Genomic DNA, 23,406 nt, shown 5'->3' on the forward strand with positions numbered 1-23,406 from the left:
GCCCTGCTAGAAGTCTCTCATGGGGGCTTCTAAGCTTTCACAGTCAAGTCTAATCTGCCCTATGTTTTCTTGCTTTATCTCTCTACACAGGCCTCAGTGCCCCCTCCACCCTACCCATTGCACAGACACCCATATCCTCTCCCCAGGGGCACTAAAGAAGGACCATTTGCAGTTCCCAGGCTGGAGCCTTTGTTCATACAGCTTCCTCAGCCTTCTTTCCCACCTACCTGGCCAGTACTGATATGCCTTTCAAGTCTTAAACATTATACCCTCCTCTGAATCCTCCCCTGACCATGTCTTCACTGCTGAGGGTTCTGAGTGTCCCAGTACTGAAGACCACTCTGTCCTCCAATGAAGTTCCCTCAGTCCCTTCTTGTATATATTTATGTTTATGTCTGTCACTCTCTTCTAGGCATCTTCCTTCTGCTGTATGGCTTTTGGGGGTGGGAAATCAGACTCATTTGACTTCATATCCCCAGCATTTGGCACACACATCTACCCAGCAAAGATCTGAAGGTAGAAAAGGAAGAAGGAGAGAGGAAAGGATGGCAGGAAAGGGGACTGTCAAACACTTAATGGTCTAGTCCAGATAAAAAGAGAAGAGTTATAAGAGGATCCATGTCTATGGTTAGAGCATACACAAAGGACTATTATTACAATTGCAGACTCTAGAAGATTTATTGCGAAAGACTTTAAAGCTGTAATGTATACCATTTCTTAACTGAGGGAAAATATTCAATTTTTAGGAGAGGGGAAAAAAAAGTGACCAAGACTTCACAGATGCTATGGTCGTCACTCAGCCAACTTGTCTCAGTGGGTTTTCTTTGCGAATACTTGGCTTTTGGACAACCACAGTGTGTAATGAGACTCCCTATACACAGGGGTCCTAGAGACAAATGAAGCCTCTGGTAGAAACGTCTGCTGTTTAATAGGTTAAAGGCTGGCTTCTGGGAAGAACTATTCTTCTCCAGGCAATGGGATGAAATGCTGACATGCTCTTAGCAGAGGCTGTCCCAGGGATCTCAGAGTGAGGGCTATAAACACGTAAGGTTAGTCCCAGAATGTAAGGTTAGTCACAGGTAGAAAGTGGAGACCAGTCACAAAGAAGAGCCTAACTTTCCATGTGTGGCTGTATAGGACAGTGTGTCTGGAAAGAACACTGTCTAGAATGTCATTCTCCCAAATCATGTAAGAATTGAATCGCCAGTCTATGTCTGATGCAGGATACAGCATGCTTGGAGCTGGTGCACGGGGATGACCCAGAGGGATGTTGCGGGGAGGGAGGTGGGAGGGGGTTCATGTTTGGGAACGCATGTAAGAATTAAAGATTTTAAAATTTAAAAAATAAAAAAATAAATAAAAATTAAAAAAAAAAAAAAAAAAAGAACACTGTCTAGCTATAAACAAGAGGGAAAGCATGGTATAAGCATGCCTATGGAAGGGGAAGAGGCCACACCGGATCTATTGCACTTGTATTTTAAGGAGGCCCCTGTAAGAGAACACAGAACTGTCAGAGTCTTCCCATTTCACTAGACAGTGACCGAATCTTCCTCAGCAGGGGCAGAATAATGTTTTCAGAGAGGAACAGACAACTCAGGAAGGCTGTACATGTAAAACATGGCATTGACTACTCCGTGGGGAAAGTGACTTTGCAAGGAAAGTGTAAAGAGGCAGAGAGGGCTTATGTGTCGTGCTGTATCATCCATGAGGGAAGGGATGTCTCTGCCACTGTACCTCCTGGCCTGCAGGTTCCCACCAGAAGAGACCATGAACTGGTGGGCACAGATCTGTCTCCAGTGTAGGCAAGACTCCACAGAGACTATCTTTTTTGGCTTTGACGGAACATGGCAGAACACTGAAGCCAAATCAGAATGTGAAAAAGAAACCGGCTGGAAAGGCCAGAACTTAGCAGTTGAGAGAGGAAGGGCCAGGCTGTCCCCTGACTGGATGGTGAGGTTCAGAGGAGCTGAACATGTCCCACGGAGCTCATTCTTCCTCAAGGGTGTTCTGTAGCTACCCAGAGCCACATCATCACAGGAAATAACTAGGGATTATTTAACTAGGGATTATTATACAAAACTCCCTCAAGGCAAAGACTCAGTCCACTCTTTGAATGCAGCATTCTCCCTGGTTCAAACATTGAAGGTGGCCACACCACAGTGAGTGTTTGGAGAAATGTTCTGCAATTACTTCCAAGCAGTGTGCATGAATAATCTTATATTAACATGGGGTTCAGTATAGGAGGGCTTCCCTGGTGGCTCAGATGGTAAAGAATCTGCCTGCAATGCAGGAGACCTGGGTTCAATCACTGGATTGGGAAGATACCCTAGAGAAGAGAATGGCAACCCACTCAGGATTCTTGCCTGGAGAATTCCTTGGACAGAGAAGCCTGGTGGGCTACAGTCCATGGAGTCACAAAGAGTCAGACACAACCGAGCGACTAACATTTTCAATATTGGATAATGGTTAAGAAGAGAGGGCTGCAGGGAAGAGAGTGTGTATGTATAGGGGGGCCACCCCTTGGAAGCCATGTGATTCAGAGCAGTTTTTAAAAACTCTGGAAACCTCAATACACTCATCTTAAAGTATACCAAGTAATACTTCTCTCATAGAGTAGTTGTGAGGCTTGAAGAAGAAAATGCCCACAAAGTACTTATGAGAGTGACTGGCACAAAGGAAACTCAATGAATGGTTGGGAAGACTGAGCAAAGCAACCAGAAAGTCAGGGCTGTGCAGGGTGATCTGTGCTCAATCCCTTCCCGACACACCAGATGCCTCACTTCTAACGTTTACAGGTTTATATGGATGCATCTCTTTCTGGAATGTGACACACAGGGAATTCTGTTACTTAGAGTCACGGATCATGAGCTCAGGTCGAGGATTCGGAAAGTAGGCATGGGTAGGGCCACTGTAGCTCAGCTCTCCGAAGGTGTTCGCCAAATCATGATCCCTTTGGTAACAATAAAACAAGGGTCCAAGACTCCAGCACACATGTTCTTTGTCCTAGACGCCAGAACTCTTAAGCTTTGCCAAGCCAAGAAGGGAAACTTTCAGAAAGAGACCCTCTATGGAAAAATCTCTGCTTCAAGCATTTGAACTCTAAGGCAGTTGCCAGAAGTCATTGACTGGTTTAAAAATCCGAAGGTGACTGGAGGGGTGGGTGTGGAGACAGGATCAACAGGGTAGGAAAAGGTTGAGGGAAGGAAGGAGTGAATATGTCAACTCTGGTAACTGAAAATCGCAAATTACTTAGCTCAGCAGAAATCAGGAAAGCTCAATGAGTTATACTGCAGTTGACAACCAATCATGCATTAGATAATGTTTAGCATATCATAAAATATTTTGGTCACACAATCAGACATATATATTCAAATAGAATTCTAGAGACATACTTGATTCATTTCCCCTCACATCTCCATCATGCAAATGCTTTGTCTGCTTCCCACACCCCTACACCTAATTTCATAAGTCATTAAGATTTTGGAAGGGTCTGAAGCCCCACACCGTGCGCTGCTCCAATTAGACTGAAAGGCAAACCAGCATCGCACCATGCAGATCCCTGGGAGAGAAGCAGAGGCTACAGACTCAGGCAAGCAACTCTACCATCCACAGCAACCAACCACACAATGAGTTCTATAAGCTGGACCTCCTTGGTTCATATGTGTGACAAACTGTGTTTTTCAAATCATGTACACGGACAGGGCAAGGAGCATTCTGAATCAGTCACGTGCCAGAAGTCACAAGCAAAATAATGGGAAGAGTAAGAGAAAAAAGCAAGAAGCAGCCCATCACCTACTTCCTAATGTCCCTGCCCCAGAGCAGAAGTGCTGTTCTAATATGCAATTGAGTAAACTTTGGAGGTAAGCTCAATGACACTCAAGATCCAGCCATCTCCAGGGAAAAATCAGACAGAAAGATAATAAGAGCTATTCATTACAAGCCAAAAGAATCATCACTAAGACAAAGCTTCATTTTCTAGCATCTCATTTCATTCCTAAATTAAAAATAAATTCCTTCATCTTAGAGAATATGGTATAGCCAAAAACACTTAAGCTCTAGAGCTAACACAAACTTGGCTTCAAATCTCAATACTACTATTGGATATACAGTATTATCCTCTTAGCCCAGTTGACCTATTTGTAAAAAGGAAGATGATGAGATGTATACTAAAAGGTTCTTGTCGAAGTTAATGGAAAAATGCATGTGGAATTATAAAATCTGATACCCACAAAGAACTTCCTTCCATTTCTGGAAATTAAAGAAGCTTTAAATTAGTGTTGCCTAGAGCACTGAAATGGAGAAAGGATATTTTTCACTACCAAATGTGGGACCCCCAAGATGGCAGAAAACAGGTCTCCACATGGGCTACTTCTTGCCTTCTTTGCTCCCTCTGTCTTACTCTGACTTCTCAAACTAAAGATGCAAACACGTAAAAAATATAGCTATGAAGTTTCTCCCGTGTTGAGAAAACCAGACACACAACTCCAGTACTCAAAAACCATTGAGCCTATCTAGCCTATGAAGATAGGCAACAGGAAGCTCAAGATTTTAAGGGTGACCCTCTATGAGCACAAAAGACCATTGGCAGGAGAGGGGCAGAGAAGTCAGCTCTGTTTGCAGGATGTTGTCTGTAAGTCATTCAACTGGGAAGTCCACGCTCATGGTGAGGTTCAACTTGGAAAAAGTCACTTATTCACATGCCTGGGCCCAAGCATTTAAAAGGTTGATAATTCATTGCAATGTGGGGTGGGATGGTACCTTTCAAAAATATTTTTCTGCAGAGTTCTGTAGAACCTTTTTATGCATCACTGAAAGTCAGAGGGAATATAAATATTACATGGCCTGCAAACATAGTAATTTGACTGGGTTGGGGACTTTTTTGCCCACTTTTCTTACTAAAAGTTGGCAAAGTGAAAATAGCGACAGATTAGAAGTTGAGAGAATTTAACTCCAGTTCCATTTCTACTGTGTACTAGTTGTGTGATAGTGAATAAGTCACCCCTAATTGTTAACCCTTTGATGAAGGGACTAGAATAGACTATGGGTCTGAAGACCACTCCTGTGAGAATCACCAAAAGTGCTTGCCCTATCTGAGTGGTCATTAGGGGCAAGGCCTAGGTATCTTCACTGTTAATGAACACTTGGGATTTTGTTTGTTTTCTTGTTTTAAATTTTATTATTTTTTATTTTGCTCATTGGAGGATAATTGCTTTACAATGTTGTGTTAGTTTCTGTTGTACAACAATGTGAACCAGCTATAAGTTTGCATATATCCCCTCCCTCTTAAGCCTCCCTCCCACTGTCGTTGATAATCACTGGATGAGATGATTCCTAGAGGGTATCTCAGGACAGGGACATTGTCATATTTTAAATGGTTTTGTTCTAGTGAAAGTGCTGGTTCATCTGTAAATCAGTTTACACTTTATAGAGACATGGAATCCTTTGTTCTCCTTTGCTTCTCCTAACCAAAGAACCCCATTTTCTTCCTCACTCATAGCTAACCATGGGGTTGCAAAGAGTCAGACATGACTGAGCGACTTCACTTTCTATAGCTAACCAGCCAAGGCTAAAATACAACATCCTGTCCAACCTTCATTTTCAAACGAGCCAACTAATTATCAGCATCCTTGACTCCCAGGTCACTGCCTTGTCCACGAGATCTTGTAGCTGTTTTCTCTGTTGTTTCCCTAGCCTGACAATGAGGCCTTCAGTTTGATTCCAAAGCCTTGAGTCTCTTCTACTTCCTGCCACAGCTGAGATTTCTCTAGAAATCTCTCATTCACCTATTTGCTCTGGTTTACTTGGCAAGTTAGAGCTGGGAGGGTCACTGAATAAGGAGATTTGGTGCTAGACAGTGTGTAAAAATAAAACTAGTCAGAGCTGGAGGAGAATGACAGAGGTAACAAAACGCCAGTGAAATGAGTGGTTCATCACAGGGGAAGTCACCTAAACACTCAGTGACTGGACCACTCATTCAGCCCCTGACCGCCAGAGGCTGTGATCCTCAGAGAGAAATGAAGACATGTACTAAGTCTTTCATAAAAACAAATGCATTCAATTTACAGCAGTATTCTTTATTCACAAACGTATTCTTTCTACTGTTTGGTGTTAAAGGTATTTGAACCTTTTTTAAAGGGTGGCAATAATTAATTTTGCAACTCTATTTGATTGAAAAAAAAAAAAAGACATTTAAAACTTTATGCTGGTTCCCCAGCTCTTGCTTTGGTTTGATTTTTCTTTAAACTTCTATTGACCTCAAGTGGCTCAAAATCTCCTAGGAACATGGGCACTTTTCCTCAGCAGAGGTCTGTGGTCTTTCGTGTACAAAGTATCTGAAAGGGGCACCGCCATCAGAAGCCTGGGGGCAGTTGTGCAAAGTACATTTTAAACTGTCAATTTCCAATGGAACCTCTTCATTGGAAAAGGGGAAAGTTACTTTAGCCCATTCACAAGGAGTGATTTTGGGAGCACACTGATTTTTTTCAAAGGGAGCCCTATGGAGTTTATGTTTTTTTGGTAAGTGGTGGGAAAGATAATTACATTCTTATTTCGAACGTGGAGATAGAAACAGGAAGTGTGCACTTGGGTATGTGAGTTACCCTTTCTAGGTCAGAACCTGTCTTTCTGCTCTCTGAGTCTTAGTTCACTGCATTCATTTGCTGTTACTGTCTACTTTTAGGTGTGATTTCCTTAGATTTTAATACACTTACCTGGTGACCTGAAAAAAGAATCCTCTAGAAAGTCCCCATTTTGGGGTCCCCTTTCATACATTCTCCCAGACTCTCAATAGCTGTTAGTTAGAGCGCTTCCGATGGAAGCGTGAGCAGTGGGTTAGACTTCACACATGAGAGGCTTTGAAAGGGAGGGAACATTTATACCCAAGGCAATGTACTTGGCTGGGATTCTCTGTTCCCTTTACTATTTCTGCAGATATTTATGCTTAAAAAGACATTTCTCCCACCCCTGCACCACAGCCAAACTTCTCTGGCTGGATCAAGTCACCATTGAAATAAAAAAACAAAAAAACAGTCTCTTTGCTTAAGAAAAGCACATGAGTTGGGGCAGAAAATAAAGGAACAAACAAGATGAGTGCCCTGGAGCCATTTTACAAAGGTAGAGGTTCATAAAGGTTTATAAAACTGACTTAACATCAAGCAAAACATCATCTCCAATCTCTGTCTTTGTTTGGGTGAATAGGGATATATGTTTGACATTCTTGCCCCAAATCTGCCCTTCAGTTTATCTGGGAGAAAAGATTTATCATCTTTTCTTTCAGTTTTTCAGCCCTTCATTAAGCCTTTCCAACCACAGAGTAGAGAACTTAAGACCTGTGGAAGATAGCAGCAAAGATTTCTTATCCTTCCCCCCCAGCCAAAGTCCCCTGGCTGCCTGTTCCCTGAGAGCAGCTGCAGGACTCCTCCTGTGCTCAGCCTGGGTCTGTGTTAGGCCTCTGGCTTGCTTACACAAAGGAATTCCAACTAGGATTTCAAGGGAAGCCTGGCTCCCACTCTCCTACGGCCCCCAGCAGGCGGGTTCTGCAAAAAGATATTCCTATACTCAGTATTCTTATAGTATATCTATAGAAGTATCTACTTGAATTATAAGATTTGATGCTCACCTTTAAATATGACTATTACTAACAATTTAAAGGAACTTTTACAGTGGAAAACTCAAATTCTATGGGGAAGAGTGATTCTAAATAGGCAGTATATCCTTCTTCCTCAAGATTGTGTTCATGTGTGGATGCAAGGAGTTTCTTTTTCAAAATACATGCATTGAATGTGAGTGTCAAGCATTTGTCTTGCCTCTGAGGGTACACAGTTAAGATTCAGTCACAGCCTTCACAGGGTCACAAAGAGTTGGACACGACTGAGCATGCATACAAAATCTTCACAGTGACAGGGTTTGAATCTTTCAAAACACAAAATGGATACTGAGTGAAGAATTCCATCACCAGAAAGGAAACACCAAATACTTTCAAGATGCAAAATAACCAGGGACTTCAAAAAAGCCTAAGGATTCAAGTAAGAAGCAGAGTTTGAGTAACAGGATTGGTCTGTAGGCTCTTCCCTCCAGTGTTCTGAAACTTCAGAGTGTCTTCTAAGCAGAAGATGAAAATATTATTATAAAGTCCATTTAAATAAACCTCCTATATGAAAAAGTTACCTCTCTCCAATTTGTTGAAATAAGAGAGTCATAATATTTATTTCATCAAGGGGGTGTGAAGCTTAGTTGGGATTAATTTACTTCATTACTCCTTCCAGGGCACTTAAAAATTTATATAATCCCATATGTGGTTTGTATGAACAGACTACATGAGGATCTGAAGAGAAATAGTATGAATATTTCATCGAGTTTTTTCATCATTCTTTCAAGTATAACCACCCTCATTCTAACTTCTCCAGTCCCTTGTTACAAGGCACCTGATTACTAAGAGCTGCCCCAGAGGACTCCTTGGCCAATGCATTCTGCGTGCCGCTGCCTCACTCATGGTTTTCCTTTGTTGTAGAGCTGCCACTTCTGTGCTCAATGGATGCATGATGCTGGTACAGCATGTCCTCTTTAGATGTTTATCTGTGAACAACTACAGGACATCCACTTACACTTTGAATCTCTAGCATCTTACACACAAATTGGCAGCCAAGAGGTGATTAAATAAAGGTGCATCAAATGAATGTGTGACCTAAACCTTCTGCTCTTGTTAAACGGCAAACCTCAGCCTGGATCTTCTGAACAGGTGACCTGTCATTCTGTTTCTCTTCTTTTGCTGTTTGACTTCCCTCCCACATCTTCCCTTTCCTTTTTCACTCACCTAATTTGATCTATTTAAGGCAGAGATTTTCAAACTTGGCTGCACAGTAGAAGCACTGGAGGGAGTGTTATAAATAAAATGAACACCAACTCTTGGCCCCATCAGCAGAGAGTTTGATTTACTTGGTTGGGGTGCAGCCCTGGCGTTGGTATTTTGTAAATATTCCTGTGGTGAGTGGGAGGTGCAGCCAGGGCTTGAGAAATGATGATTTAAAGTGATACTCAAGTCCCACCTTCGCCTGAAAAGACGAATGTGTCTCTGAGGAGTTCACCTTCCTCTGGCTTCAAAGCAGTTATCGTTTTTAACCACTTATTAGATCACAAATCAAACACCGCCTGTGATAGGACCTCAGTGTGAGTCTGCTCTTTAACTTACTCACATTTTGGTTCATCTCCTGTACTAGACTGGAAGAACCCTGAAGGCAGGAACTGTGTCTTCTACTTCTTTGCATCCCCACGCCATGCATATAGTGGACCAAAACAGATTTTTGAGTATTAAAAAAAAAAAAACAAAATCAAAACACCTAGTAGAGGCCATTTTAACTCTAAGGATATGTCTTTGGTAAGAATGAAAATGCTGCAAAAAGGGTGGGGCAAGATTGAAGGAGAGGAAGGAAAGAGTAAATGAAAGTCAAATGGAAAAAAAGCTAAATTAGTCCAAAAGAAAATGTTTCCCAGCTTCTTAAAAGGGTTGTTTTTTTTTTTTTTTTTTTGCAACCCAGAAGCAGAATAAACAAGAGAATTAACTTGGCTTGTGCCCTGATAAGGAGATTTCTTTCCTGGTTATATAATTTTACAAAGTTTCCAGGGTGTAAAGAAAATAATCACCCACGGCGGACTCCTTGCCTTGGACTATACAATTCAATTCTCGGGTTAATCGGCTCGCGGATCTGCTCAGCTTGACCTGACCCCCTTCCAGCTCTGTGGTCTCAGACTAAGCCTCACATTCAAGAGCCCTGTTGTAGAGCTCGGTGTCATAGAAAGGGGATAAAGCATAATCCTTATTCTATAACCTTGATCCTTTGGTCTAGTGGCCTCTACCTGTGCATTAAAAGAAAAAAACAAACAAACAAAAAAAAACCTATCCTGGTATCCTCCCCAAGTAGCTGGTGCTCCATGGGTCTGTCCACACTAGAATGATCCAGGCAAATTCTCCAACTAAATTGAGTTAGAAGGAAATATTTTGTGCAATTACCTTAAAAGGTAGCTTTCAAATCTTATTTTGTGCCCATATCCCAGAAAAAGTTTGGCTTTCATATGGCTTTTCTACTTGATCAGGAAGTAAGATCACAGGAAAGGTTCAGTGAATCACTAGGTACACCCTTTGCTAAGGCAAGATAAGGTCATCAAACAGAGACATGTTTTCAGTACCAACATTTATCCTGGTTGTTAGGCCACACATTTAACAACTGGTCCCCAAAGTCACATACATTTCTATAAATTAATTAAATGTACATTCTTTTGCTTGGGTTGGCCATTTTAACACTGGTCATATTTTACTTTAATTTCCGAATATTGTGCGCAAACATGATTTAAAACATTGAAGTCCACTCGATGGATTAGTAATGATTGTAACTTTGTAGATTAAGATAATGCTACTGACCTATCTAATAGGATAGGAGTTGATAGACTGTCACTGATCTATGCCTGCTTTGCTTTCTGTTCTTCTTGTGACTAGTGGCCTGCATTTGACCTTATGAGCCAAGAACCAAGAGCCACCCAAATCCTCCACTCACCAAAGATACACAAATAACAGTAGCCCGCCAGCTACTTTCTGTTGACACTGACAAAATAGAAATGACTAGTTAATTTACTAAAACAAAAGGAAAAGAAAACTGCGGCTCTGACTTCGTTATTTACTAATAAATGCTAAGTAGAATTACTGAAACTGGGATCTGGGAACCTGGAATCCATGGTACCCTATACAATAAACTGAATAAAAAAATCAGTGTACCATCTAAAATCAAGAACAGAGATAAATTACAAGTTTTGAAGGCATAAAGTTAAGGATCCATGAAAATGAAAGCATTCACAAGCGATTTTGCTTTCTCAAATTAGAGTTTAGGTAGTAGTGCTTGACAATCCTTAATGGTATCCCTGATGGCTATAAACAGGGTTTATTTCACATGATTTATAACTTAAGGTACAAACCAAAGGTTATTAGGTTCTACCGGAACATTTTTTAACATGTTCCACTGAAAGAGAAGTAATGGATTTAGAACGCAGAATACTTAAATCATCAGGGAAAAGGTATCACTGAGGTAATGAGCAGGCCAGGGCCTGAACACTCAAGAATGTTCCCTTCAGTGAAAACAAGCAGCTCTATCTTCTCAGAATATGGCCGACTCAATCATCAAGCTGGAATGTTATTTACACAGTCCCGAGCAAACTAAGAAGTCTCTGGTTTGTAACCAAGGGCACTCAGAAAGTTATGTCTGCAACAGGCAAAGACTCATGTCTGTTTTTGATGATTCCTGATTCCTTGAAAAACAGCCAGTTTACCTAATGCAGGTAAAGGCAAACAACTCCCTTCCCACCACTTTCTCCAGAAAGGACCACCATCATGATACTTCATGCCTCTTTCATTAATAACTTGGATTTGTTATATATTTAGCAAGATGGGCAAGTCTGGGTTATGAATTCTGCCCCATCCAACAAAACAGGATAATCCCCCTGTCTTCTTTCTCCTACTTGTAGGAGAGGTCAAGATGGAGCCTGGTCCACATAGCAGGATAAAGTTGAGGTTGCTGCTGCTGCTAAGTTGGTTCAGTTGTGTCCGACTCTGTGCGACCTCACAGACGGCAGCCCACCAGGCTCCCCCGTCCCTGGGATTCTCCAGGCAAGAACACTGGAGTGGGTTGCCATTTCCTTCTCCAATGCATGAAAGTGAAAAGTGAAAGTGAAATCGCTCAGTCGTGTCAGGAAAAATAAACTTCCTAATTATGAAACTTTTCACAGAAGGGGTCAGACTGTGGTGTTCCTTTCTTTGGAGTGGGAGGGGAAATTAAGAAAGATGTAAAAAGTAACCTTTCTGGATACAGGTGGGGAATTGAGTCCAGGATAGACAGCATTAATAGAGTTCTGAGAGAGTCATTATCCTTTCGGATAATTTCTGGCATCATTCAGTACTTTAACCTACTGGTTTATGAGTTAATGCAAAAGTACCCAGGATCTGGAGAAGAGTGTATTCACTTAGCAGAGTCTTTGTGGCCTAAGGATTTCAAAACATCCTAACCTCAAGAAAAAGCATCATCATTATTTAATTTATACACAAGTTATCTAGCCCTTAACAAATACTAGCTAAGAGAAATGATCATTTATTCACCCTTTAGAGGTAGAGTGTTGGAGATCCCTTAGGGGTAGAAACCTTGGTCACTCACCAAGCTATTGGCAAAAATCAGGGGGCAACGCTCTATTTTTCGTATTTTTTCCCTTGTGTGTGACTTATCTTCCCAGTTTATTAGAACTGCTATTGAGGTAGGCAGGGAGACTGGTTTCTTTACCCACCCTCTGACAGTGTTGGCCCAGGACAGATAGCACAGCCAATGCTTTCAGAAGATGAACACCCAGATTGCTGGTACATCTTGTTCCCTGACCTGGACAGTCAGAGAACATGGTTAAAGCACTCACCTGTCTTCTCTCTGAACCAAGGTACTGGAGAATCAGCCGGGTGTTCACACTGTGACTCCAGGTGTTTCCTAGTGCAGCTGTCAAACAGCTAGATCTAGAAGTGCCTGAAACGAAAAAGAACAAAAGCAGGCTATGGACACCCAGTCTCATCATGCTCTTTCACTTAAGCAAAAGTCCAGTCACTGTTCATTGCTCAGACAGTACTTGGGAGCCCAGGCCACTACTACAAAAGTTGATGAAGGGAAAAAGGAAGCAAGGGTTTAAGGAATATGAGACTAAAAAGAAAAACCAGCATGGGTTTCCTTCAGCCTCAGTGAAAGTAACCACCACTGGGCTCAGAGATAACAAAGTTATATATCAATAAGAGGTTATAGTGCAAGCCATTGCTAATAATAAATCAGGCTACTCAACATCCACGGCAGAAAGGCATAACTCGACTACACAGAATAAGAGCCAGTTATGAAAGAGTTTAATAAAGTTGCAAGACTTTTCCAGCTTGATAAGACTCTTAATTCTGTTTCCCTAATCAATATAGAAATGGTGGCATATGTATATAAAATTTCTATGCCTTTCCAACCTGAACATACATGAACCCTGAAGAGGAATCTGGAAGCTCTCATCATTTCATATCTCATCTGTATTAGACATTCTTATCCCAAGAGAAACATTCTCTTACCTCCTAAGACTTTCCTATAAGGGGGAGGATCTGAAGTAAACTTTATCTGACTTTCTAGTCTATACTAAATTGCATTGCAGCTACCCTCTGACATCTCCAGAGCATCACTGATCTCTCTTGACATAACCAGAAGGAACCCATTCCTGCACTTCTCCCTTCTTCTGTGTTAGCGGCAGGCTTACAAGTCCCATCACTTAGAAGTCAGCACTGACTCTCATCTGGAGCACATTCTGAGGTCTCCTCCAAGTTTCTGTGTTCACTTTGGCCCTGGGCCATGAAATGAGTCTTAGCCTGATGGGGCATAGTGGACTTGTAGTTTACCTTGTGTCCTCAAAATGCTATCTCTTTCCAATGGGGAGACCAAGTACCAAAAGGCTGAAGTCCACTGAATCAGCTAAAACAAAATGAGGCCTTGAATGTCTCATTTGTTGCCTGCTCATGGTATCATCTCATGTTCACCCTCTGTGTGAAATAGGAATTGGTCCTCTTTTCTGGTTCACCATCTTTCAGGGTGCTCTGCCAACTCTTCATGGTCTTAAGCTTGTTATTCAGTCACTCAGTCATGTTCAACTCTTTGCAACCCCATGGACTACAGCATGCCAGATTTCCCTGTCTTTCACTATAGAGTTTGCTCAAACTCATGTCTATTGAGTCGGTGATGCCATCCAACCCTCTCTTCCTCTGTTGTCCCCTTCTCCTCTTACCCTCAATCTTTCCCAGCATCAAGGTCTTTTCCAATGAGTTGGCTCTTTGCATCAGGTGGCCAAAGTATTGGAGCTTCAGCATCAGTCCTTCCGATGAATATTCAGTGTTGATTTCCTTAAGGATTGATTGATTTGATCTCCTTGCTGTCCAAGGGATTCTCAAGAGTCTTCTCCAGCATCACAGTTTGAAAGCATCAATTCCTCAGGCACTCAACCTTCTTTATGGTCCAACTTTCACATCGAAACATGACTACTGGAAAAACCATAGCTTTGACTATATGGACCTTTGTTGGCAAAGTGATGTCTCCACTTTTTAATATACTCTCTAGGTTTGTCATAGCTTTTCTTCCAAAGAGCAAGCATCTTTTAATTTCATGGCTGCTATCACCATCCACAGTGATTCTGAAGCACAAGAAAAGAAAATCTGTCACAGTTTCCACTTTTTCTCCATCTATTTGCCATGAAGCAACGGAACCAGACATAATGAGCTTAGAGTTTTGAATGTTGAGTTTTAAGCCAGCTTTCCCACTCTCCTCTTTCACCCTCATCAAGAGGCTGTTTAGTTCCTTTTCACTTTCTGCCATTAGAGCGGTATTATGTGCATATCTGAGGTTGTTGATATTTCTCCTGGCAATCTTGATTCCAGCTTGGGACTCATCCAGTACAGCATTTCACATGATGTACTCTGCATAGAAGTTAAACAAGCAGGGTGACAATATACAGCCTTGACGTATTCTTTTCCCAACTTTTTTTTTTTTTTGATGTTTTAAAAAAAATGTTCATTTGCATGTTTACTGACCACGTTGATCCTAACCCTGTGCTTAGGGAAAATCCCTGTGATCGAAGCCCTGGTTTCCACAGGGAATCAGGCCCACACTTGGACAGAAGAATGGTAATAAACAGGACCACAAACCCCATCAGGGATGCGAGCACTTGGTGAGAGTGCTTGGTCAGGAGGCACCAGTGGGTTCCCAGTCATGGCTGGAAATCATTGTTCCATGTCCAGTTCTAGCTGTTGCCTCTTGACCTGCATATAGGTTTCTCAGGAGACAGGTAAGGTGGTCTGATACTCCCATCTCTTTAAGAATTTTCCACAGTTTGTTGTGATCCATACAGTCAAAGGCTTTAGCATAGTCAATGAAGCAGAAATAGATGTTTTCCTAGAATTCTCTTGCTTTTCCTATGATCCAATGGATGTTGGCAATTTGATCTCTGGTTCCTCTGCCTTTTATAAATCCAGCTTGTATATCTGGAAGTTCTCGGTTCATGTATTGCTGAAGTCTAGCTTGAAGGATTTTGAGCATCACTTTGCTAACGTGTGAAATGAGCTCAGTTTTGTGGTAGTTTGAACATTCTTTGGCATTATCTTTCTTTGGGACTGGAATGAAAACTGACCTTTTCCAGTCCTGTGGCCACTGCTGAGTTTTCCAAATTTACTGACATATTGAATGCAGCACTTTAACAGCATCATCTTTTAGGATTTGAAATAGCTCAGTTGGATTGCCATCACCTTCACTCTCTTTGTTCATAGTGATGCTTCCTAAGGCCCCCTTGACTTTGTACTCCAGGATGTCTGGCTCTAGGTGAGTGATTACACTATTGTGGTTATCTGGGTCATGAAGATATTTTTTTGTACAGTTCTTCTGTGTATTCTTGCTACCTCTTCTTAATCTCTTTTGCTTCTGTTAGGTCTTTGCTGTTTTCATCCTTTATTGTGCCCATCCTTGCATTAATGTCCCCTTGGTATCTCTAATTTTCTTGAAGCGATCTCTAGTTTTTCCCATTCTATTGTTTTCCTCTATATCTTTGCACTGTTCACTTAAGAAGGCTTTCTTATTTCTCCTTCCTATTCTCTGGAACTCTGCATTCAGTTGGGTATATCTTTCTCTTTCTCCCTTGCCTTTTTCTTCTCTTTTCTCAGCTAGTTGTAAGGCCTCCTCAGACAACCACTTTGCCTTCTTGCATTTCTTTTTCTTTGGGATGGTTCTGGTCACCGCCTCCTAAACAGTGTAACAAACCTCAGCTATAGTTCTTCAGCTACTCTGTCTACCAGATCTAATCCCTTTAATCTATTCCTCACCTCCACTGCATATTCACAGGGGATTTGATAACTCCTGGACTCAAATACAGCAACAGATAAATGTGGTTCAGTGGTTCTAGGCTGGAAATGATTCTGTGGGCAATATCGAGGTGTGAGTGCTTATAGTGTCCAGGGGGTAGAGGTCAAGGATGCTGCTAAACACCCTGTGATGCACAGGCCAGTCCACACAACAAAGAATTATCCAGCCCCAGATAAAACAGAGCCGATGGTGAGAAGCCATGGGTTAAACACACACACACACACACATATTTTTCTCTGGTTCAAGCAGATACGGGAATTGGATATCATCCACACTAGGGCCTCAACAAGCCTGGGGTTTAAGACTGAGGGAGAATTTAGTGAAGGAGAGAATAAAATTTAGGGTGACCTTGGTTCATCATATATACAATTCAAAACACAAATGAATTAATTTGAAAGCAAGTAATCTGGACGGTGCTGATCCGACCACACTGCTAACTTCAGGACTAGGTGTTCTGAATGCTTTATCAACTGCATCTGCATCTCTCTCTGGCCCCATTTCTCTGGATGGATGGCCCCGTAACCTCCTGACTTCTCTGTCTCCATCCTCCTTGGAGTCTTGTCAGCATTTGGTAAAGCTTCTTCCAGCATCCAGTATACTCGCCTCTTTGCTTCTCCTTGTACCAATCATGTTGAGTATTCCTTTTCCTTCTCTGCTTTTCCTTTCTCTCTCTCTCTCCTTAGTTGTGGGTGGACCCCAGAGAGCTGGTCATGAGCAGTTATTTCCCTAACACCCACATGCCTTCAGTGGCTAGGAAGGTAATGTGTATTAATAAAGAGACCAAGAGTCTGCATCTTAGCTGGTAGAAAGTCTTCACTACCACAAAGAGATGTACTCTCTCCCATTTTTCTTGAAATACGTGGACCTCTCAGTCCATCTTTCATTCCCCCGTTTTTGATAGAGACTCATTAACAGAGAAGTATTTTCTGCTATAAGAAAGCCAACACTGCAAGGACAATAGCCACTGATGTTCCTTTTTCTTGCATTTTTACAAAATAGCTTCACTGAGACAACTCACATGTTGTACCATCCACCCATTTAAAGTGTACAGTTCAATGGTTTTTACTATATTCAGAGTTGATCAACCATCACTACAATCAACTTTGGAACATTTCATCACCCCCAGAAGAAACTCCAGATCTCTTAGCTATAAGCCTCCAGCCCTTCCTTCCTGCCTTGAAGCCCTAGGCAATCATTAATCCACTTTCCGTCTAATATTAAGTGCTAGGAGATGATGGAGAATAGTGGAGATGGTGGTGAATTAGACAATTCACCTATGATTTCAAGGGGACAGTCCCCAACCAGCTCCAGCTGCTATTGTCACACGGCAATAAGAGTTTATGGTTAGCCATATCTTTTGATCTTATTTTTAAAACCAATACTTTAAGTACAATCTTCTGATTGGAAAATGCTGGTTTATTTAAAACAATTTTTAAACATGTTAAATGACCCATTCCCACAAAGCTTGCAATGTCTGCTCCATGCGGGATGTCCTCACTGTTGACAAGGATGACACTCCCAGGGGGAATGACTTCTAAGTCTCTGTCTTAGTGTCCCACTTACCTCAGCACCTGTCCCTCATTTTCAACTACAAGATCTGCAGGCCTAACATGATGAATTTGGGTACTATAAATTCAGTATCTTCAAATCAAGCTTATACGCTTCCCGTATAAATTTACTCCTCCTTCTTTGGCCTTCTAGTCAATCTAATTTGAAACCTTAGTTCCATTTTAAAAATGTCTCCCTCTCCTGTGCTTCTCAGTTTCAGTAAACTGTGAAGTCAGATTCGTTTCACTGTAAACGTCTCACCTACATCCGTTCGTTCTGCCCCAACCTAGATCAGAGGCACATTAGCTTTCACCTAGGAATGGCTGAGGTCACCACGCTGCTCTGAGTTTCTCCCTACGAAAGCATCCTTTATTCTGCTGTTTGATTCAGCTGCCCAGGCACACAGCTAAGCGTGTTGCCCTTCCACTTACGAGCAGCAAGCTCAGAAACCTTTGGCGGCCCCCATGTTCTTTTGAAGAGTTCTAAATTCCTAAGACTGGCGCTCTTGCAGCTGTGTCTGACCTGCCTCTGCACATGTCTTCCCTCCATTCCACTTCATAAAGACTCTGCTCCGTGTAATCACTCCCTCCTCGTGTCGCCCACCTCCATGCCCACGCATCATCTTCAATACTCCTTCTTACACGCCCCCTCCCTGGTCATCACAGAAATAATGCCTTCCTCCTTCAAATGCCCACGACACTTTCTATTATTCTCTCATGTTGCTGCCATTTTCCATCCTGTGGCATGCTACTTGTGTGCTTTTCTTCGCACCTCTGATGTTTATTTCAAGAGGACCAAGTCCAAGTCTGATTTATATTAGTATGCCTGATTCACGAGGTTGAAGACCCAAAGGATGCTTCAGAAACTGTGGTTAAATAGAAAATAAGTAATTACTATTAAACTTTGAGCTGTGTTATATACTTGTTTTAGCAGCAGATTTACATTCTTAATCCGATCTTGCTTAAGCCAAAGTTAATAGGTTTACATTTTTCAAGCAAACTCTAGAAGCTTGTGGCTTCAATGCCCACTAAGTGATAGGATGAACCGAGCCTGAATTTGAAAGTTCACCAAGGAAGAGCTACATGTGAATACTGAGGAGTTGCTAATGAGTTAAGCACTCAAAAAAAAAAAAAAAAAAAGTGGTGATACAACTGTAGGTGTTGCCCAGGTTCAAAAGACGTTTTCAGGGGTCAGAGCTATAAATGGCAGTAGTGCCTATTTAAAGAATTCCATGTCCCTAAACAAATGAAAACAGAATTTTAGAAAAGGACCCACATGCTTGGCTGCTTGTCAGACAGGTAAGCTTGGGTCCTTAACCCAGGGCCATGAGCAACAATAACCAGAGAAAATTTTCCAATGGAAACCTTGAGTGGGCAAGCTTAGGGAGCTATATCTTCAGGAGTGTTTACAAATGCTAAGCCACCACAAGAGCAATAACAGCAGGACCTTATATGATAAGGAAATGGGAAATGTTAAACGTTAAACATTAGTTGATAAGGAAAAACAATATTTTAAAAGTATAATACTATAAACTAGGCACTAGGTAAGCCCTTTAAATAAGGAGGGCTTATACCCTGTTTGAGCTTTGTATCTTAGGTACATCTTTTTTGATCCTGAAAACCACCTTAGGAGGTAGGTAACATCATCAGCAGAACAGACCAAGGCTATAAGAGATTAAGTAATTCTCCCAAGGTCACATGTTGGTTAATGATAGAGCCAGTGTTCAAAACTAGGCTGAGTCTTTTGGTTTTTTTTTTTTTTGGTGTATAGTTGATTAATAATGTTGTATGGGTTTCAAGTGTACAGCAAAGTGATTCAGATCATATCTTTTCCAGATTCTTTTCCTTTACCAAAGTGTTAGTCGCTTAGTCATGTTCAACTCTTTGCGACCCCATGGACCATAGTCCGCCAGCTCCTCTGTCCATGGGATTTCCCAGGCTAGAATACTGGAGTGGGTTGCCATTTTCTTCTCCAGGGTTTTTTCCCTTATAGGTTATCACAAAATATTGAGTCGAGTTCCCTGTGTTATACAGGTAGGTCCTTGTTGGTTATCTCTTTTACATACACTAGCAGGTATATGACTGGGTCTTAACCACTATTCCAATTAGCCTTCTCTAGGCTTATTATGTAAAATCTCTGGCCACTCTGCCAGTCTTGGGTGGGTGGGGTGGTGGTGGCTGGGCAGGGCCTGAAGAGCCCAGAGGCTTATCTCTGGGAAGACACTGATGGAAGTCTGTTGTGAGCATCTTATCAACTCGTCTGAACTTTGCGTGCCACTCAGGCTCTACACTCGGCTTCCTTTGTCCTGATGTACAGCAATAACCCAGGGCAAGGGGTTTCCAGAAAGACGCTACATGTCCTGGCGTGGCAAGTTATTTCACCTCACTCAACTAGCCCAGCAACAGGATTCAGGCAAATCAGGTGGCCTGAAACTGACCCTCTCTGGTTGGAGGATTAAAAAATCTGGTCAAGACTGAAAAGTTATTTCACTGAATAGGACTCTGAATATGGAAAAACAATTGAAGAGTGGTTATAGGTGGTGGCATGGCTTGAGAAAGGGAAGTGGGGAAGCTATCAGTTACTATAAATTTGTAATTTTATTTTCAACTAGAAAACTCAGTGGTCTTTAATGTCTTTTGACTTTTAAGCATTCCTGTGTGAGGGCTAGCATAGATGATCATTAATGCTATTTATAGAAAATTTAAGGTAGAGGGAGTCTGCTTATTGGCTTTTCAGAAAAGGTGATTTCCTGCCCAATGACCTAATTGGTCAGGAAACAGCTATGTGAATCTTTTCTAAGCTCATTTTAGCAGAAGGTACAAAAACTGGGGCATTCTCTCCCTCCCTCCTTTTCGATGACTGTGATATTTAGATCTGCCAAGGCAGTATGACTTCATTGTACTAGAATTTGGTTGATTCCAATACAAATAAAAAATCAAATAAGTGAACTGGGTTTTTAAAATATTTTCATTATTGGAGATTTTTCATGGTCACAAGATTGAGCTTATAGAAGTACCTGAGTAAGCTCCAGACAGAAAATCTAATTTATTTACACTGAAGTCAGGTCTCTTTGGGAATCCCTGGTGGCTCATTGGTAAAGAATCTGCTTGCTATGCAGGAGATAGGGGGTTTGATCCCTGGGTTGGGAAGATTCCCAGGAGAAGGAAATGGCAACCTACTCCAGTATTCTTGTCTTGGAAAATCCATGGACAGAGGAGCTTGGCAGGTGACAGTCCATGGGATCATAAGAGTTGTACATGACTTAAAACTAAACCACCACCACCAGATCTCTTTTAAAAAGACTGAGGGAATAGTCATCCTCTACTGTCTCAGAGACACTTTCAGGTAAGTCAAAGCACACCCTCTCTCCGTGATTGCTTATCCATCTGTAGTATGTGAATAATAATTTTTGCCTCCAGGCAACCAAAGGTTCTTGATGACCCTTAGATGAAGATACTTGATATGTATAAATGACAGGAACAATGATGGTCAAACACTGAAGATAAAATTCTAGGGAGAAAAGAAGTTTAATCATCATCTAGTACTTTTTAAAAATTCTTACAATGAGGCAGGCTAGTAAAGCTCAGTAATGAAGTGGTTTAAACCACTTTAAGCAGGATTTGGATTCTGGAATCTCTTTCATGACTACTATCTCTGGATCCATTCCCCTACTCCTTTGGAGTGGGAGTGGTTACGAAGACAAATTTCTTATAAGGCAAGAAGCTCGCTCTCGCTTGCTCGCTCTCTCTCTCTCTCTCTCTCTCTCTCTCTCTCTCTCTCTCTCTCTCTCTCTCGGCTCTGCACAGAGGGTGTAGTCCTTGTGCAATCAGTCTGGAGGAGGATAAGCAGGTTGCTATGTAGCCTTGATTTCCAAAAAGGTAATGGGCCTCTGGTACCAACCAGTGTCAGTATTGAGGGAGCTTTTAATGAGGAAACTCCTTCTCTAAAAACATTGCAATTTATGACTCCTATGCTAAGCGTTTCTGGGAAGTCAAATGGAATCTCCAGTATATAACATGAAAGTGTGCCCTCTGGCAAAAGGTCAACTTTAAAAGACTAGACTGTTCCATGCTTTAAAAAAAAATGTAAACAAAGCAGCAACTCCCAGAATAGGAACTGAGGGGAAGGAGAAGTTTATGGCCCGAGAGGGCTGGCTCCTCTGGACATTAGGTCTCTCCTGCCCCTTTAAATGAAAGACCATTTATTGAGACTAGAAAGAGGAAATTTTAAAAAACAAAAAAGGATGAAAATACAAATGTTTTCAGTACTTAAATAAGTTCGGGGAAGGGGATGGTGTTGTTAACCACTGGAGTTGACATTCTCTTTCTGATCTCTCATCCTCACATCTGAAACATGTTCTATATGATGCATGATGGCATATGGCTGGCTGGAAGACAGGACCCTGGAATTCTATTTCTGACTTAGCTGCGGGCTTTTTGTTTTAAATATTTATTTATTTGGCAGTGTCCGGTCTTAGCTGAGGCGTGGAGGATCTTCGTGGCGCCATGTGGGAACTTCCATTGAGGCGAACAGACTCCAGCTGTGGCACACGGGCTCCAGAACACGTGGACTCTCTGGCTGTGGTGCACCAGCCTAGCTGCTCTGCGGCATGTGGGATCTTACTTCCCTAGCCAGGGGTGGAACCCGCATCCCTTGCATTGCAAGGCAAATTCTTAACCACTAGACCACCAGGGAAGTCCCTAGCTGTGGGCTTTTAATGAGACCAGGTGGGAGAAGAGAATGATGTAACTGAGAACATCGGAGTAGACCTTGGTAATGACCAGTTAGTTCACTTCTCTGAGCCTCCGTTTCCTCATCCACGACAAGAAGGGGTTGTTCAAAATGATCTCAAAAGTTCCCGCCTGTACAAAGAACTTTGAATCTATGGTATTTTAATGGCAAGAAATTAGTTCCTCATTCTGGACCTTACTTTTTCCAGGAAGTCTGAGACTGCTCTACCCCGGGTGCCGTTTCTCAATGTCTGCGCCCCACCCAGCACTCATCTCAGACTGAAGAGTGCAGATGTGGGCTCCTTTTACTAAGAGCAGATTTCTCCCCAGACTAGGGATTTTCTTAGTCTATCCTACCTACTAAAACCTTTTGATGGGTAAACATGTGTTGGCCAGTGGCCAAATCCCAGCAAACACAACTTCATAAGAACAAAGCTTAAAGATGGGAGTCTGAGTGAGAGAGTAGGGATTAGAAAGGGATTATCATTCATTAAATTCAGTTTCCCCTGTTTAAAACCAGGCCCGTGGAAGTCGCTGAGCTTCAGCATATGTTTTTTTGGTTGTTGTTGTTGTTGGGTCACTCATTTGAAGTGAGGAAGTGACTGAGAATCTTGTTTAGCCTCAATAGAAAGATGAAGAGGGAAATATTTAGATCTTTTTCCCAAGCTTCCCAGAGTAGCCTGAGTTACTTCTGCTAATGGATCGTGAGCTCTTTTGCTATTTGATGCAGAAAGCCAGAATTTCAGCAACCTACACTGAAGAGGCTATCTATAAAGAGGGAAGACTACAGAGGATAGGGTATTTGAGAATAAGGATTCAAGTTCCATAAGGCCACATGGCAGATGAGAAGGAAATTCAAAAAGGAGGGATATGTGTATACATACAGCAGATTAACTCTGCTGTACAGTATAAACCAACACAACATTGTAAAGCAACTATACTCCAATAAAAATTAATTTAAATAAAAAGTGATTGAGACAGGCTCAGACATCTGTCCTCCAGCAAAATTAATTTCCCTGGAGGCTTGTGCTTCACTAACTGAACCTGTGAACCAGCTGTATTTAGTATATACTCTACTTCCTTGGGTCTTTAAAATTGCCGATGGTCTGTAGGTCAAGTTCCAACGGAAGTGATATTTCTGATCTAGCTCTATAAATAGCACACTGGAAAAAACCCATCAGCTGCAT

At 41.8% G+C, this 23,406-nt stretch overlaps 1 protein-coding gene across 1 annotated transcript in view; it reads right to left on the reverse strand.

Annotated features, from left to right (window-relative positions):
- Nucleotides 1–23,406, reverse strand: part of RAD51B (RAD51 paralog B) — a 608,256-nt gene that overhangs the window by 44,637 nt on the left and 540,213 nt on the right. Inside the window, exon 9 of the mRNA XM_005686011.3 lies at nucleotides 12,442–12,545. Within this exon, the coding sequence (XP_005686068.1) occupies nucleotides 12,442–12,545 (104 nt within the window). The remainder of the gene's footprint in view (nucleotides 1–12,441; nucleotides 12,546–23,406) is intronic.

Source organism: Capra hircus, chromosome 10 (genome assembly GCF_001704415.2).
Source record: "Capra hircus breed San Clemente chromosome 10, ASM170441v1, whole genome shotgun sequence".
Classification (NCBI taxonomy): domain Eukaryota; kingdom Metazoa; phylum Chordata; class Mammalia; order Artiodactyla; family Bovidae; genus Capra; species Capra hircus.